Source organism: Neomonachus schauinslandi, chromosome 6 (genome assembly GCF_002201575.2).
Source record: "Neomonachus schauinslandi chromosome 6, ASM220157v2, whole genome shotgun sequence".
NCBI classification, from domain to species: Eukaryota; Metazoa; Chordata; class Mammalia; order Carnivora; family Phocidae; genus Neomonachus; species Neomonachus schauinslandi.
In genome coordinates, this window is record NC_058408.1 from 23,660,134 (window position 1) to 23,679,518 (window position 19,385).

General features: G+C 34.3%; 1 protein-coding gene across 3 annotated transcripts in view; it reads right to left on the reverse strand.

The window, feature by feature from the left end:
• KCNT2 (potassium sodium-activated channel subfamily T member 2) overlaps positions 1 to 19,385 on the reverse strand; it is a 377,441-nt gene that overhangs the window by 263,597 nt on the left and 94,459 nt on the right. For all 3 annotated transcript variants that reach the window (XM_021686661.1, XM_021686660.1, XM_021686659.1), the window contains exons 2-3: positions 8,503 to 8,582; positions 6,034 to 6,133 (exon numbers count right to left, since the gene is read on the reverse strand). In XM_021686661.1, the coding sequence (XP_021542336.1) occupies positions 6,034 to 6,133; positions 8,503 to 8,582 (180 nt within the window). The remainder of the gene's footprint in view (positions 1 to 6,033; positions 6,134 to 8,502; positions 8,583 to 19,385) is intronic.

Consider the following 19,385-nt stretch of genomic DNA (forward strand, 5'->3'; position numbering starts at 1 on the left):
ACCAAGACAGCATGGTACTGGCACAAAAACAGACATATAGACCAATGGATCAGAAGAGAACCCAGATATAGATCTTCAACTCTATGGTCAAATAATCTTTGACAAAGCAGGAAAAACATGCAATGGAAAAAAGACAGTCTCTTCAATAAATGGTGCTGAGAAAATTGGACAGCCACATGCAGAAGAATGAAACTCGACCATTCTCTAACACCATACACAAAGATAAGCTCAAAGTGGATGAAAGACCTCAATGTGAAACAGGAATCCATCAAAATCCTAGAGGAGAACATAGGCAGTAACCTCTTTGACATCGCCCACAGCAACTTCTTTCAAGATACATCTCCAAAAGCTAGTGAAACAAAAGCAAAAATGAACGTTTGGGACTTCATCAAGATAAAAAGCTTCTGCACAGCAAAGGAAACAGTCAACAAAACAAAGAGGCAACCCACAGAATGGGAGAAGATATTTGCAAATGACACTACAGATAAAGGGCTGGTGTCCAAGATCTATAAAGAACTTCTCAAACTCAACACCCAAAAAACAAATAATCAAGTCAAAAAGTGGGCAGAAGATATGAAAAGACACTTCTCTGAAGAAGACAGACAAATGGCTAATAGACACATGAAAAAATGTTCATCATCATTAGCCATCAGGGAAATTGAAATCAAAACCACACTGAGATACCACCTTACACCAGTTAGAATGGCAAAAATGGACAGGGAAAGAAACAACAAATGTTGGAGAGGTTGTGGAGAAAGGGGAACCCTCTTACACTGTTCGTGGGAATGCAAGTTGGTACAGCCACTTTGGAAAAGAGTGTGGAGGTTCCTTAAAAATTTAAAAATAGAGCTACCCTATGACCCAGCAATTGCACTACAGGGTATTTACCCCAAAGACACAGATGTAGTGAAAAGAAGGGCCATATGCACCCCAATGTTAATAGCAGCAATGTCTGCAATAGCCAAACTGTGGAAAGAGCTGACATGCCCTTCAACAGATGAATGGATAAAGAAGATGTGGTCCATATATACAATGGAATATTACTCAGCCATCAGAAAAGATGAATACCCAACTTTTACATCAACATGGATGGGACTGGAGGAGATTATGCTAAGTGAAATACATCAAGCAGAGAAAGTCAATTATCATATGGTTTCACTTATTTGTGGAACATAAGGAATAGCATGGAGGACATTAGGAGAAGGAAGGGAAAAATGGGGGGGGGAATTGGAGGGAGAGATGAACCATGAGAGACTATGGACTCTGAGAAACAAACAGTGTTTTAGAGGGGAGGGGGGAAGGGGATTGGTTAGCCCAGTGATGGGTATTAAGGGCACGTACTGCATGGAGCACTGGGTGTTATACGAAAACAATGGATCGTGGATCACCACATCAAAACCAATAATGTATTGTATGGTGGCTAACATAATATAATAAAATTAAAAAAAAAAAAAGAGTTTCCAAGACAAGCAAAAAACTAAAGGAGTTCATGAACACTAAACCAGCTCTGTAAGATATATTAAAGGGGACCCTTTGAGTGGAAAAGAGAGCTCAAAAGCAATGAAGAATAGAAAGGAACAGAGACAATCTACAGGAACAATGACATTACAGGCAATACAATGGCATTAAATTCATATCTCTCAATAATTACTCTGAATGTAAATGGACTAAAAACTCTAATCAAAAGGCATACGGGGGCGCCTGGGTGGCTCAGTCGGTTAAGCAACTGCCTTCGGCTCAGGTCATGATCCCGGGTCCTGGGATCGAGTCCTGCATCGGGCTCCCTGCTCTGCGGGGAGCCTGCTTCTCCCTCTCCCACTCCCCCTGCTTGTGTTCCCTCTCTCGCTGTGTCTCTCTCTGTCAAATAAATAAATAAAATCTTTAAAAAAAAAAAAAAAAAGAGGTTCCGCTTCTCCTTGGCTCTTCCTGTGGTAAAAAAAAAAAAAAGAAAAAAAAAGGCATACGGTATCAGAATGGATTAAAAAAAAAAAAGACCCATCAATATGCTGCTTAAAGAGACTCATTTTAGACACAAAGATACTTCCAGATTGAAAGTGACGGGATGGAGAACCATTTATCATGCCAATGGACATCAAAAGAAAGCTGTAGTAGCCATACTTATGTCAGAAAAACTAGATTTTAAACCAAAGACTGTAATAAGAGATGAAGAGGGTATATATCATAATAATGGGGTCTATCAAACAAGATCTAACAACGGTAAATATTTATGCCCCTTACTTGAGAGTAGCCAAATAAATAGTCAATTAATATCAAACTTAAAGAGACTCATTGATAATAATACAATAATAGTAGGGGACTTTAACACCTCACTCATAGCAATGGACAGATCATCTAAGCAGAAGAGCAACAAGAAAACAGTGACACACTGGACCAGATGGACTTAACAGATATATTCAGAGCATTTCATCCTAAAGAATACACATTCTTTTCAGGTACACATGGAACATTTTCCAGAATAGATCACATACTAAGTCACAAATCAGGCCTTAACCACTACAAAAAGATTGAGATCATACCATGCATATTTTCAGACCACACTGTTATGAAACTTGAAGTCAATCATAAGAAAAAATTTGGAAAGACCACAGACACCTACTAAAGAATGAATGCATCAACCAGGAAATTAAAGAAAATTTTTAAAAAATACATGGAAGCCTATGAAAATGAAAACATTACAGTTCAAAACCTTTGGGATGCAGCAAAGTCATTCCTAAGAGGTAAATATATAACAATACAGGCCTTCCTCAAGAAGCAAGAAAAGTCTCAAATACACAACCTAAACTTACATCTAAAGGAGCTGGGAAAACAACAGCAAATAAAGTCTAAATCCAGCAGAAGAAGAGAAATAATAAAGATTAATGATATAGAAATTAAAAAAATAGAACAGATCAACAAAACTAAGAGCTGGTTCTTTAAAAGAATTAACAAAACTGATAAACACCAAGGCAGACTTAACAAAAAGAAAAGAGAAAGAACCCAAATAAATAAAATTATGAATGAAAGAGGAGAGATCACAATCAACACCTCAGAAATACAAACAACTATAAGAGAATATTAGGAACAGTTATATACCAACAAATCAGGCAATCTGGAAGAAATAGATAAATTCCTAGAAACATATAAACTACCAAAACTGAATCAGAAAGAAAGAGAAAATCTGAATAGACCCATAACCAGCAAAGAAATTGAATCAGTAATCAAAAATCTCCCAACAAACAAGAGTCCAGGATCGGATGGCTTCCCAGGGGAATTCTACCAAATATTTAAAGAAGACTTAATACTTATTCTTCTGTTCCAAAACTGTTCCAAAAAATAGAAATGGTAGGAAAACTTCTAAACTCATTTTATAAGGCCAGCATTACCTTGATTCCAACCAGACAATGAACCCACTAAAAAGGATAATTACAGATCAATATCCTTGATGAACATGGATGCAAAAATTCTCAACAAGATACTAGCTAATTGAATCCAATAGTATATTAAAAGGATTATTCAACATGACCAGGTGGAATTTATTCCTGGGCTGCAAGGGTGGTTCAATATCTGCAAATCAATCAAGGTGATACATCACATTAATAAAAGAAAGGATAAGAACCATATGATCCTCTCAATAGATGCAGAAAAAGCATTTGATAAAATATGACATCCTTTCTTGATAAAAATCCTCAAGAAAGTAAGGATAGAAGGAACATACCTCAAGATCATAAAGGCCATATATGAAAGAATTACAGCTAACATCATCCTCAATGGGGGAAAATGAAGAACTTTTCCCCTAAGGTCAGGAACACAACAGGGATGTCCACTCTCACCACTGTTGCTCAACATAGTACTAGAAGTCCTAGACTCAGCAATCAGACAACAAAAAGTAATAAAAGACATCCAAAATGACAAGGAAGAAGTCAAACTTTCACTCATCGCAGACGACATGATACTTTAAGTAGAAAACCCAAAAGACTCCCAACAAAAAATCTCTAGAACTAATACAGGAATTCGGCAAAGTTGTAGGATGTAAAATCAACACAGAAGTCTGTTACATTTCTATACACCAATAATGAAGCAGCAGAAAGAGAAATCAAGGAATCAATCTCATTTATAATTGTACCAAAGACCATAAGATACCTAGGAATAAACCTAACCAAAAAGGTAAAAGATCTGTACCCTAAAACTATAGAACACTTATGAAATAAATTAAGGAAGACACAAAGAAATGGAAAAACATTCCATGCTCATGGACTGGAAGAACAAACATTGTTAAAATGTCTATGCTACCCACAGGAATCTACACATTCAGCAATCCCTATCAAAATAACACCAGCATTTTTCAGAGAGCTAGAACAAACAATTCTAAAATTTGTATGAAACCAGAAAAGACCTAAAACAGCCAGAGTAATGTTGAAAAAGAGAAGCAAAGCTGGAGGTATCGCAATTCTGAACTTCAAGCTATATTACAAGGTGTAGTCATCAAGACAGTATGGTACTGGCACAAAAACAGACACATAGATCAATGGAACAGAATAGAGAACCTAGAAATGAACCCAAACTATATGGTCAACTCATCTTTGACAAGGGAGGAAAGAATATCCAATGGAAAAAAGACAGCCTCTTCAACAAATGGTGTTGGGAAAATTGGTCAGCCACATGCAGAGGAATGAAACTGACCACTTTCTTAAACCATACACAAAAATAAATTGAAAATGAATGGAAGACCTAAATGTGAGACAAAAAACCATCAAAATCCTAGTGAGAACACAGGCAGCAAGTTCTTTGACCTCGGCCACAGCAACTTCTTGTTAGACACATCTCCAGAGGGAAGGGAAACTAAAGCAAAAATGAACTATTGGGATTTCATTAAGATAAAAAGCTTCTGCACAGCAAAGGAAACAATCAACAAAACTAAAAGGCAACTTACAGAATGGGAGAAGATATTCACAAATAACATATCAGATAAAGGGCTAGTATCCAAAATCTATAAAGGACTCATCAAACACAACACCCAAAAAAACAAAAAAAAACAAAAAATCCAGTTAAGAAATGGGAAGAAGACATGAACAGATATTTCTCCAAAGAAGACATAAAAATGACTAACAGACACATAAAAAAATGTTCAACATCACTCAGCATCAGGGAAATGCAAATTAAAACTACAATGAGAATAGCAATTGCACTACTAGGTATTTATCCAAAGGATAAAAAATAATTATTTAAAAGGGCCCATGCACCCCAATGTTTATAGCAGCACTATCTGCAATAGCCAAAATATGGAAAGAGCCCAAATGTCCATTGACTGATAAACGGATAAATTAAAAGTGAATGGAATGGAATATTACACAGTTATCAAAAATAATGAATTCTTGCCATTTGCAATGACGTGGATGGAGCTAGAGTGTATTACGCTAAGTAAAATAAGTCAGTCAGAGAAAGACTCATATATGGGATTTAAGAAACAAAACAGATGAACACAGTGAAGGGAAGGAAAAATAAGATAAAAGCAGAGAAAGAGGGGCACCTGGGTAGATCAGTCCTTTAAGCATCTGAGTCTTGGTTTTGGCTCAGGTCATGATCTCAGGGCCGTGAGGTCAAGCCCCAGGATGGGCTCTGTGCTCAGTGTGGAGTCTGCTTGAGATTCTCTCTCTGTCTCCCTATGCCCTTCCCCTTGCTTTCTAAATAAATAAATAAATAAATAAATAAATAAATAAATAAATAAACAAACATTTTTAGGCAAACCGTAAGAGACTCTTAACTATAGGGAACAAAAGAGAGTTGCTGGAGGGGAGGTGGGTTGGGGGTTGGGGTAAATGGGTGATGGGCATTAAGGAGGGCACTTGTAATGAGCATGGGTGTTGTATCAAGTGATGAATCACTAAATTATTCCTCTGAAACTAATACTACACTATGTCTTAACTAACTTTAATTTAAATAAAATCTTGAAATAAAAATAAAAATAAATTAAATTATAATCCATTTCAAAGTAATAAAAAGAATATTGTTGAAGTTTGGACAAAGACACCTTACCATTCATTTCCTTGTGAAGGGTTTTCTAGTAGCACTCGGATTATGTATAATAAGCAGCTTAATAATTTGAGAGAAAAATTGAATAGACGAATTCTTAGACCTTTAAACAAACAACAAAAATTTAATTTTTATTTGAACTTAGTTCATGAAGGACCAAAAAAAATTGTCAAAAATAACAACTTTAAGTATAGAACTTAAATTGTATTTAGAAACTATAATACTATAATTGTCTAAACTCTTAAATTTTAGGTAGCTGAATTTTAATTACCTAAATATTTAAACAAAAACTGACATTGACAGATTGTATGCACTGAAAATGGCAATGAATATTATACCCAAGGATAAATCTAGGTTTGAGCATTCAGAAGCCACAAAAATATTTCCAATCAAGATTGGTTCAAATATTCTTAGAAGTGTAAGCAATTTTTGTATCCATGAATTTTGGAATAAATTTTAACTAGCTAGAAAACCTAGACATTTACAAGTTCATCAGATAGTTTATAAATCTTTTACTTTCAGAACACCTTGTGGATTTGATTATAGAGAAATTATAATCATGTATATAATTATATATGTACTCTCAATTAGTAATTATATAATTGTAGAAGAGTCATAATCACATTTGCTGTAAAATACATGCATACACACACACTTTTTAGTTCAACCAGTTGAAACCTCCTTTTGACTTTAGGTTGAATACCAATGAAATCTTTGATATTTGGGGGTATTAAGACTGCTATGTATGTATCTATAAAACTGTGTAGGTCACAGTTATGCAGCCTATAATACTTGATGATGAAGAAGAGCAATTAACATTAAGCAAAATATGCCTAAAGTCTGATTAATAGAAGCATTACCTTTCCTGTAATTATCAGGTGGTATCTGATTGATGCATTATGAATAAAATTTTCAGAAAGGTCTTCTTATAATTATTATTTAATAAAATCTGGAAATGAAATGTCATTTTTTTTACTCTGCTATATATGAGTGTACTTGAAGTAACATTTCTTAACAGTAAAAGGTTAATGCTTATTAATTGTGTAATTTTTCCTAGGTTTCCCTATTAAAATGCTAGGTACATTTTATGGGTTAGCTTCTTCATAAAGTCTTTTAAACTGTTCATGAAATTGCCCTGGTTTTATAGAACTGGTCTCCTCAAATGACTATTTAATCAAAGTTGGCTGCTGGTGAAGTATTCAAATAATGCATCTATCTTTTCTGGCCTGGAAAGATAGCATTGTTAGTATTAAAATCAAGGAAACCTATTCAGATGATGATGTGGCCACTTTAGGTAATACTTCTTGCTGGGACTTCCTTGGAAATTCTAAACAACCAGGTTGGAAAGGCATTACCTATGATTAGCCTTAACTCTGGAGCTAACTTGCCACTGAGAATCTCTAACCAGGGACACCTGGTTAAGTCGTTAAGCGTCTGCCTTCGGCTCAGGTCATGATCCCAGGGTCCTGGGAGCGAGCCCCGCATCGGGCTCCCTGCTCGGCGGGAAGCCTGCTTCTCCCTCTCCCCGCCCCCTGCTTGTGTTCCCTCTCTCGCTGTGTCTCTCTCTGTCAAGTAAATAAAATCTAAAAAAAAAAAAAAAAGAATCTCTAACCAGTGTGCCTTACGTACTGAAACAGTCCCTACACTCGGTGTTTGGATAAACTCCCACAACTTGGGCTTTTCTCTTTGGACCCTATAGAGACACAACTTAATCTAGACCACCCCAAGAAGATTCCAGGGTCAAAAAGAACAAAAAGTCTACACCAATCCATAATACAGACTTCTCCATTGTTTGCTGACATTTTAAGCAATAATCACATGAAAAATTATATATTGACTCATTATATATGGCTTTTAAAAAATATGTGGCATTACAGAGAGGCTACAAGTATCACTGACACATCAGCCTTGAATGGTCTTAGGTCAGTGACTATGCCAATTTCATGTCTTCTTGAAGTTGAAAAGTTTCCCAAATTTATCTGATGAGAAGCATCAGTGGAGTGTGAAACTCTGAGCTGAGGCCTACACTTCCTGATTCAAAATCTCCAGAGAAGGGTGCTAGTTATCTGTACATTTCAGAAAACCCTTGTTATCAGGCACGATTGGGAAGCATTAAACTCTTCCTCAATAAAGCAGATAATTATTCCGGTTTGGTCGGAGCCTTCTCAGTATCCCTCACAGTTAAAATAAGGGGACCCACATTTAAATTATTTTCCTAAATGTCTCGACTAATCCAGATGGTCCTCTCACAAGTCTGCTTATTGATGTGGGATTTGGGGAATTACAGGTATTCAAAAATCCTAACACCACCAAATGTAACATCTATAGCTTTCTAAACTTTTTACTGCCTGGCAGAAAAGATTATCATATTTATTCTACATAAAAGATATTTTGCAAAAGGATTGCATGGCTGAATTTTTTTAGGCAAATATGTACCAACATATATACAGGAGAATAAAATGAATTACTCACTTGATCTCTGGTTTTTGATAAAAAATAACTTTAGTCTCTCTTTAAATGTGTTTTCATTCATATAGAATTCAACTTGTACCCTGCAAGCAGAAGATAAAAATATAATTAATCTAAAGATGAATACATTTAAAAATAATTTTATTTAATGCATTATATACTTTGAGTGAATCCCCACTACAGAAAATGAAAACTGAGTAAAAATACTGAATTTTTTGGAGAGAAGCAATTACTTTCTAATTCTAAACATAGAGTAAGTTCAAATATCATATATTTAATTCAATTATCTGTATTACCAGATGTAATGAATGGTATAAATAATTCAAAACAGCAATAATATGGATCTTTGGAATAATTTTGAATCAGTGTTTTCACAAGTTCTTTCTCTGTCATTAGAATCAATTGGGTGTTTGAAGAATCCAGTTCGAACACCACAACCCGATATGCTGCATTAGAATCTTAAGGCACTAGCCTGAAAATCTATTTTTAAAAAGCCTTTCCATCCATTTTGAGCCTATTTGGGACCCACATTATGGGACATTTTACCTCTTTATTTATTTATTTAAGTTTATATTAAAATATACATGGATCAACAAAGGAGTAGTAACAACATGTAGAATGTTAAAGTCAACATAGCTAGGTTATAAACCAGACAAAACAATTAAGGAACTGAATATTATATATTTAATCTATAATACAATAATACCAACAGTCTAAAAAATAGTAGCATGCTAATAAGTACATTTGCTTTCTCCCTAAATTCCAGCAAACTTCTCTCATATGATGACATAATTAATATTTTCAAAATACTGGGTGAAAAGAAATATTAGGTTCATGATGATTTGTTAATAATCATTTGAAATGTTATTTTTTATTTGAAATTTTCTTAATTAAATGGTCTCAAATACACTTATTTTATGTTTCCAAAACAGCTAAGAAAGCACTTTAATGTTTACACAAACAATAGACTTAATTTCATTTTTCCTAATATCACAAAATTTTTACAATGTGGTCTTTATAAACTAGAAACTTTATTTTGTAACTCTTAATCCCCTTCACCTATTTTGCACCTCCCAAACCCTATCCCCTCTGGCAATCACCATTTTGTTTTCCATATCTCTGAGTTTTGTTCCATTTTGTTTGTTCATTTGTTTTGTTTTTTAGATTACAAATATAAGTGGAATTCTAGTTTTAAAATAAGTCATAGGATGTAACGTACAGCAAGGTGACTATAGTCAATAATATTGTATTGCAAATTTGAAAGTTGATAAGAAAATAAATCTTAGAAGTTTTCATTACAAGAAAAGAAATTCTTTGTAAGTCTGTATGGTGATAAATGGAAAGTAGATTTATTGTGGTGATCATTTCACAATGTATACCAATGTCAAATCATTATGCTTACACCTGAAATTAATATAATGTATGTCAATTATACTTCAGTTAAAAAATTGCAATATCCTCTAGCAAAACACTTACGTATGCATCCCTACACATACATAAACATACATGCTACAAAAGTGCATGCACACACATAGAGACACAGAACTCCAGTAGTATCTTAGAAATCCATCATTGAGTCTGTTTTACTTGTTTTTTGGCTGAAAAGGCAGTTCATTTTAAATAAAGTAACCCTAATATTGATATCAAGCTAAATTATTTCAAATCTGCTATGGATACAAAAGCAATTTTGAAAGGACATATGGCTATTATGCAAGTAATTCAGCAAAAGGCCATGAAGATTTGCTCTAGAGTTATCAAATTTATAAGACTATTAGTCCATTCTTCCAATAATATCTGAAGTTCAGTACTGGGTTCAACTAAACAACAGAGGTTTAACTAAAATTAGGTCATTTAAAGCCTTATGCAAAATAATGAGGAATCTGGAAAGCAGCTCATATGAAGACAAGTTTAAGGAACTGGAAATGTTTAGCCTAAATATGAACAGTTAGCAGTAACAAAATAGCTGTCTTTAAATATTGAAGTGGCCATCATTATTAAAATGAGATGACTCATAATATGATGCTCTATTGTATAAGATTAATCATAGAGAAATAGGAGAATTAGGAATGAGATTACCCAATTTTGAAAGGGCCATCGTTGTGAAGTGAAGAGTTCTCCAATATATATAAATGTACCAAAGACTGGATAACAGCTTGAAATGCAGTGACTGTTTTTTTCCTGAGGTAAAGACAATTTTGCATGAGATAAATTCTCTCATTAAATGACTTCCAGATTCCCTCCTCATTATAATATTATGTGAAGTAAAACAATTAATCTAGTGATCTCTGAGACCATATGATCACCAGGGAACATAAGATATTAAAGCATAAGTTTATACAAAGGGTATTTTTAAAGCTAAAGCTAACATACAAAGCAAAATACTTTTGGATCCATGTCTTTTCTCAGGTACAGAAAAATGACTTTTAAGTTAACTACTCATAATACTGAGCAGAGCTTTCTTTTATTTTTTTAATAACAACTTTTCCAAGAATCAAAGCCAGTTAATGTTAGTATATTCTTAGAGGACCTTCTTAGCACCATAGAGTTCTCTAATACTCAGGGACTTAGTAGAGTTTAGTGTTTATCCCTACTAATTTTTTCATGATTTTAATTTATTTTAAATATTCTCTTCATATTTCTTTTTCCAGATTTAAATGTGCTTTCCCTTTTTTCCTTCTCTCCTTCCTTCCTTCCTTTCTTCCTTCCTTCCTTCTTCCTTCCTTCCTTCCTTCCTTTTGTTCTTCTGAACTCTCTCCTCCAACTAACTTTATTTGAATTTACCTCCATCCAAATAGGTCAACTTAGTGCACTCTTTCTGGACCTTCCCCAGAACCCCACAGTTTTAGTCACATTTATCCCAGTGTAATAGTGGAATTATAATTGTATTTAATAAAAAAAATAAAATGGAATTACAATTACTAGGTGGTATCTTCTCCTATTGACATGTTTTCATTGTTTAATAATATTAGCTTTCTATTGGTCAACAACATTTTATTGTTTGATTTGCATAGACCCTACGTATTCTTTGTGACATTTATTTCTGGGTATTTTATAATTTTGGTTGCTATTTTTAAAGTGTTTTGTTCTAACCTTTAACTTTTGGTCTTAGTATTGTAAATAGCTACCATGTTGAATTCCTTCATATGCAGTAATACTTTTTTTTCCAGGTTTATTGCTTGGGTTTTCTAGACAGACAATCATGTCATCTAAAAATCTCCAATATTTTTATTTACATTTAATTTTTATTATGTTGACTAGCACTTATTGAGAAAAAATATCAACTGTGGTATGCATTCTTAGAAGGCCTCTTGTGCTTTAGCAATAATTATATTGTCATCCCTGGAATTGCAATAAATATTTATATCTTACTAAAAATCCTATCAGGAGTGGATGGATATTGATTGCTTTCAAAAGCCTATCTTGATTCTATCAAATTGATGGTACCTTTTGGGGATTTTTTTTTTGACATTGGTTTGGTGAATTGTTTTAATAGTTTTTCTATAATGCAATTATTTTTTCAATTCTGGACTAGTTTTGGTAGTCATGAATTATTCAGGTAATTTACTGGTGGATTCATTTCCTTATATTTTTAGGAGTTTTTCTTCGATAGTCATAAATAACTAGCACATTGATGTGCTATCATCTTTAGATTATTCTAATATCTTCAAATATGAACTGAAAAAATATATGAATTGAAAACTTCTCCAGATTTTTCTACAGACTGTAACAATTCTGATTACTATAAAGATGTTTTGTGTAACTATTGTTAATTTGCCTTAATATTGACTTTAAATTGTTACTTTTTTTTTTCTTTTCTTTTCCTTCTGGTGCTCTGGTTACTTGAATTTAGTATAAGAATCATGCAGGATCTTGTTAAAAGCTAATTTCCTTGTTTCACTCTTAAAATTCTTCTTTACTAAGATAGGTCTTACCATTTTAACCACACAAAAAATAATTCTGACCCAGGCTACCCACACAGTTCTTTCAGAAACACTATTTCACTTTTTTCAAGTGCTAATAATGCCTTGGGCTCTGTAGGATGTCAAACCTTTGCAGATATTTTCTTTGGAACTTGTAGTAGATCACTACCAAAGGAAGATTCTTCTCCAATTTCTATTTGGTGCTGTCCCTTCCTACCTCCCTCTGAGTCTACAATATTGGTCACGGAGTCCATGCATGAGTTTTTATGACTATACTCATGTCAAACAAGGCAATACCTGCCTGGACTTTCTGGCCTCAGCAGACAGGTTCAGTGGATACATGTTAGTCTCTCTATGTATTTATTGGTGGGTGTTTTTCTTTGGAAAATCTACATCTGGATGTTAAGTTAATGGACATAGCTCCATTGCAATTCCCCCCATGCCTTAAGAACTTTGCACCTGGCATCATTTTTGTGCTTTTCAATTGGTGTATCCCTCTAACTCTGTGTTTGGTGCTCTGACTCCAAAGATCAAGGGAAAAAAAGAAAATCTCTTTGTGTTCTACTGCCAAGTTTCTCTCACTCTATTCTGACCACACTACTAAACCTAAAATGGGGCTTATACCTATGAGAATTACACCTTTCCAAACATACATTATTGTAAATGTACCCTTATTTTTCTAAAGTCATTGCTATGTGTTGACCTATGTCCCTTAAAAAGATATGTTGAAATCCTAACCCCAGTACCTCATAATGTGACCTTATTTGGGAATGAGTCATTGCAGACATAATTAGTTAAATTAAGATGACATCATACTGGAGTAAGATGGGTCTGTAATCCAATACCCCCGGTGTCTTTATTACAGGAAAATTTGGACCCTGACAAAGAAGAAAGATGGCCATGTGAAGACAGAGACAAAGACTGGCCACAATCCCAGGAACAGCTAGGGCTACAAGCTGAAAAGGCAAGTGAGGATTCTCCCCTAGAGACTTAGGAAAGAGCATAGCACAACCAACAACTTGATTTCAAACGTCTATAATCCAGAGCTTGGAATTAATAAACCTCTGTTGTTTTAAGGCACCTAGTTTCTGGTTCTTTGTTATGGCAATCCTTCAAAACTAATACAGTAATATTCCATGATGATGACAGTAGCATTTTGTAGTTATATGAAGTAAGTCCTTCAGAATGTAAGCTCCACGAGGGCCAGAACTGTATTTTGTTTTGTTCCTGATTGTATCTTTAGCATGTCAAATATTACTTGGGACCCACTAGGCATTAACTGTGAGTGATTGAAGGCCTGAACAATCAGTGAGATCATATTATGCAACCATCAAAAACACATGAAAGCTTGCCATTTACAACGATGTGGATGGAACTAGAGGGTATTATGCTAAGCAAAATAAGTCAATCAGAGAAAGACATGTATCATATGATCTCACTGATATGAGGAATTCTTAATCTCAGGAAACAAACTGAGGGTTGCTGGAGTGGTGGGGGGTGGGAGGGATGGGGTGGCTGGGTGATAGACATTGGGGAAGGTATGTGCTATGGTGAGTGCTGTGAATTGTGTAAGACTGATGAATCACAGACCTGTACCTCTGAAACAAAAAATACATTATATGTTAAAAAAAAAAAAAAAGAAGATAGTAGGAAGGGAAAAATGAAGGGGGGGAATCGGAGGGGGAGACGAACCATGAGAGACTATAGACTCTGAGAAACAAACTGAGGGTTCTAGAGGGGAGGGGTGTCGGGGGATGGGTTAGCCTGGTGATGGGTATTAAAGAGGGCATGTATTGAATGTAGCAGTGGGTGTTATACGCAAACAATGAATCATGGAACACTATCAAAAACTAATGATGCTAGGATTGCTAGGAATGGCATGGTTAAATATCAAAGCCCAGTTTGGGGAAAAAGAAATGTGTGTTTTCAAAGAGGAACCCCTTGGGTCTCAAATACTTAGGTCATGTTCAACAGATGCTAGTTCTTAGCATGAATCCAGAAATTACATGAAGACACTCACATACAGTGAAAGAAGCACCTTTTAATTTTATATCATTAAATTCACCAATGACCTAAGACTTTATATCAATACTCCAAGCAGCCTCTTTCATTTTGCATTCATAGGGAGAAGACATATTTCAATAATGGGCACAGCTCACTAAGACATATATATATTTCTTTAGAATATTTTAGTACTTAGTACTCTTAATTCAAGTAAAAATAACATATATGACTTGGAATAGGTAAACCATATTGGGCTGAATATATTTAAGGACAAAATGACACAATTTGGAGGAAGAAGGGAAAACAGTCAAAAATAGAACTTCACTCCAAAAATTGTGACATTAAAACTAATGGATTTTCTAGGGAAACTGACTTTTTTTTCCCCACATTAGTTTCTTTTTTTTTTTTAGAATTCTTACTGCAGTTTATTTTTTAACAAGAGGAGCTGGAGTTCTGTCCTAAACCTACTTTTGGAATCTTGCTTTTGTTTTTTTAATTTTTTTAATTTTATTTTATTATTTTTATTATGTTATGTTAATTATGTTTACTTAAACATAGAAGATGCAGGCCTAGATTATCATTTTTAATTACTGCATGGTAATTCTTCTGTATATTCCTCTATGTTAATAATACACTATTTTTTCACAAATCCCTTACATATATAAATGGAGCCTCAGGTTTTGTTTACTATAAAAAAAATCATCTATATTATCTAATAAATATAAATAAGTAATAAATACATTTTCTGCATTTTTCACTAAATAACATGAAACCTGAATATCAAATTTTTTTTATTATGTTATGTTGATCACCATACATTACATCATTAGGTTTTGATGTAGCGTTCCATGATTCATTGTTTGCGCATTCCACCCAGTGCTCCATGCAGAACGTGCCCTCTTTAATACCCACCACCAGGCTAGGACAAAGAATATAGCAATAATCTAAAAACCTTGTTAAAATTTCACCATTTTAATAGTCAATAAAGTTCTCTCATGCAACTTTCCCAATACATTTTTCCCAAACTGTCCAAGAAGGAAGAGAATGAATGATACAGTCAAAATGTGTAAATACTATACTAGAAACAAAATTGCTCTCAGTTTTGTCAGAAAAATTATCCAAGATTTAGAAATAAGCAATAGAGATTACTAGGTGGTCTTTCAGTGAAATGCTGCCTTTGACTTTCTATTTTCTGTGCAATTTTACAACTGTGAAGGAGCAGACATTAGTGCAAAGAGTTTTGTGTAATCAATATGCAAAGAATTACCATCCACTAAAAAAGGTATCTCAAAAGGTTAAAGTTGATGGCCCTGTAGGTCTTTTGGAAGAGGGGTACTGACTTAGCAATCTTATTCTAACATTGCCTAGTAATACCTACCTTCTTCTTTTTTTTCTAATTAATTAATTAATTACTTTTTTTTATGTAGTGTTCCATGATTCATTGTTTGCATATAACATTCTTGCAATACGGCCCTCCTTAATACCTATCACTGGGCTAACCCATCCCCCCACCACCCTCCCCTCTAAAAACCTCAATTTGTTTCTCAGAGTCCATAGAGTCTCATGGTTCATCTCCCCCTCTGATTTACCCCCTTCATTAGCGCTCACCATAGCACATACCTTCCCCAATGTCTATCACCCAGCCACCCCATCCCTCCCACCCCCCACCACTCCAGCAACCCTCAGTTTGTTTCCTGAGATTGAGAATTCCTCATATCAGTGAGATCATGATACATGTCTTTCTCTGATTGACTTATTTCACTTAGCATAATACCCTCTAGTTCCATCCACGTCGTTGGAAATGACAAGATTTCATTCTTTTTGATGGCTGCATAATATTCCATTGTATATATATACACCACATCTTCTTTATCCATTCATCTGTCGCTGGACATCTTGGCTCTTTCCATAGTTTGGCTATTGTGGACATTGCTGCTATAAACATTGGGGTGCACGTACCCCTTCGGATCACTACGTTTGTATCTTCAGGGTAAATACCCAGTAGTGCAATTGCTGGGTCATACGGTAGCTCTATTTTCAACTTTTTGAGGAACTTCCATACTGTTTTCCAGAGTGGCTGCACCAGCTTGCATTCCCACCAACAGTGTAGGAGGGTTCCCCTTTCTCCACATCCTAACCAACATCTGTCGTTTCCTGACTTGTTAATTTTAGCCATTCTGACTGGTGTGAGGTGGTATCTCATTGAGGTTTCGATTTGGATTTCCCTGATACCAAGCAATGTTGAGCACTTTTTCATGTGTCTGTTGGCCATTTGGATGTCTTCTTTGCAAAAATGTCTGTTCGTGTCTTCTGCCCATTTCTTGATTGGATTATTTGTTCTTTGGGTCTTGAGTTTAAGAAGTTCTTTATAGATTTTGGATACTAGCCCTTTATCTGATATGTCATTTGCAAATATCTTCTCTCATTCTATCGGTTGTCTTTGGTTTTGTTAACTGTTTCCTTTGCTGTGCAAAAGCTTTTTATCTTGGTGAAGTCCCAATAGTTCATTTTTGCCCTTGCTTCCCTTGCCTTTGGCGATGTTTCTAGGAAGAAGTTGCTGCAGCTGAGGTCGAAGAAGTTGCTGCCTGTGTTCTCCTCTAGGATTTCGATGGACTCCTGTCTCACATTTAGGTCTTTCATCCATTTTGAGTCTGTTTTTGTGTGTGGTGTAAGGAAATGGTCCAGTTTCATTCTTCTGCATGTGGCTGTCCAATTTTCCCAACACCATTTGTTGAAGAAACTGTCTTTTTACCATTGGACATTCTTTCCTGCTTTGTCAAAGATTAGTAGACCATAGAGTTGAGGGTCCATTTCTGGTCTCTCTATTCTGTTCCATTGATCTATGTGTCTGTTTTTGTCCCAGGACCATACTGTCTTGATGATGACAGCTTTGTAATAGAGCTGGAAGTCCGGAATTGTAAGGCCACCAGCTTTGCTTTCTTTTTTAACATTCCTTTGGCTATTTGGGGTCTTTTCTGGTTCCATACAAATTTTAGGATTATTTGCTCCATTTCTTTGAAAAAAGCGAATGGTATTTTGATAGGGATTGCATTAAATGTGTAGATTGCTCTAGGTAGCATTGACATTTTCACAATACTTGTTCTTCCAATCCATGGAAAATGGAACATTTTTCTTCCAATCCATGGAACATGGAACATTTTTCTTCCAATCCATGGAACATGGAACATTTTTCTTCCAATCCATGGAACATGGAACATTTTTCTTCCAATCCAAGGAACATGGAACGTTTTTCCATTTTTTTGTGTCGTCCTCAATTTCTTTCTATTTTTCTATAGTTTTCTGAGTACAGATCCTTTGCCTCTTTGGTTAGATTTATTCCTACATATCTTATGGTTTTGGGTGCAATTGTAAATGGGATCAACTCCTTGATTTCTCTTTCTTCTATCTTGTTGGTTTATAGAAATGCAACTGATTTCTGGGCATTGATTTTATACCCTGCCACTTCACTGAATTCCTGTATGAGTTCTAGCAGTTTTGGGGTGGAGTCTTTTGGGTTTTCCACAAAAAGTATCATATAATACCTAGCTTCTTAAATGCTCTGTGGACCAGTTTTAAAGTATTACTGTTTTGCTCATTAATTAATGAGTTGAGTGTAATTTTTTGACATGTTTTCATTTTATATTTGTACAAGGGACATGTTTTTCAAACTTTTGAAAATTATGCTTTAATAGCTCCTCCTCAAATTAATAAGAATTTCTTATTAATTGTCAGTATAATTTAAGTTGGTGCAATCACTCTGGACAACAATTTGGTATTTATATTATAAAATAATCCATAGATTCTATAAAATCCTAATCAAAATCAAATAGGGAATTTTGTGGAGCTTGATAAACTGATTCTATAGAGGTAAAAGATCAAACTAAACAAGAAGAATAAAGAGTAGATATTTGCCCTACCTGATATCAAGACCTATTATCATGCTACTGCAATTAAGGCATTATGAAAGTGGCACAAAGAAAGACAAATTGAGTAGTGAAATAAAACAGTTGAGAAATTGACTCATGTATATAATATATAACAAAGGTAGTATGACAGATCAATAGAGATAACAAAATATTCAATAAATGGATTTTTAAGTGGTTATCCAAAAAGGCAGAAAGAAGAAAGAAAAAGGAAGAAAGAAGAAAGAAAGAAGAAAGAAAGAAAGAAAGAAAGAAAGAAAGAAAGAAAGAAAGAAAGAAAAAAGGAAGGAAGGAAGGAAGAAAGAAAGAAAAAGAAAGAAAGAAGAAAGAAAAAGAAAGAAAGAAAAAAGAAAGAAAGAGCGAGAGAAAAGAAAGAAGAAAAAGAAGAGAAATGAAAAAAAAAAAAAATAAGAAAAAGAATTACATTGGACCCCCATCTCATACCATATGGGTTGAATTATGTCCAGACAGGTTAAGGAAACTTTTGAATTCCTATTAAAAAAAATAATAGTGAATACTTTTTTGACCTTTGAATAGTCAGAGTCCTTAAGATACAAAAAGTAATAACATCATAAAATATGAATAAAATATTTGCCTGGAAAAGTAAAGTGTAAATCAATAAATAACTTCCCTGATGGGTTCAGAATATTCATTTGGCTCAATTTATAAAGTTAAATTTTCATTTTAAAGAGAACGAAAAACAAATTCACAATTAAGAAAAGATATTTGGATACAAAACCAATAAAGTTTAAAAATCAAGAATATATGAAGAATCCTTAACAAATCAATTATTAAAAAAGTAAAAAACATGTAGCCAGAAATTATGAAATGACAGAAAAGGAACTTTATTGGCTAATAAACTTAGAAAGAATTTTCAACCTCATCAGTACTCAAGAAAATGCAAATAAGACTACAGTGACATAATATTTTATATCCATTTGGTTGGAAAAATCAAGAATGACACATAATAATGCCAAATGTTGAAGAGAACATAAATCAAAGGATTTCTTAATTTGGTGAAGTGTAAGTTGGTGAGATC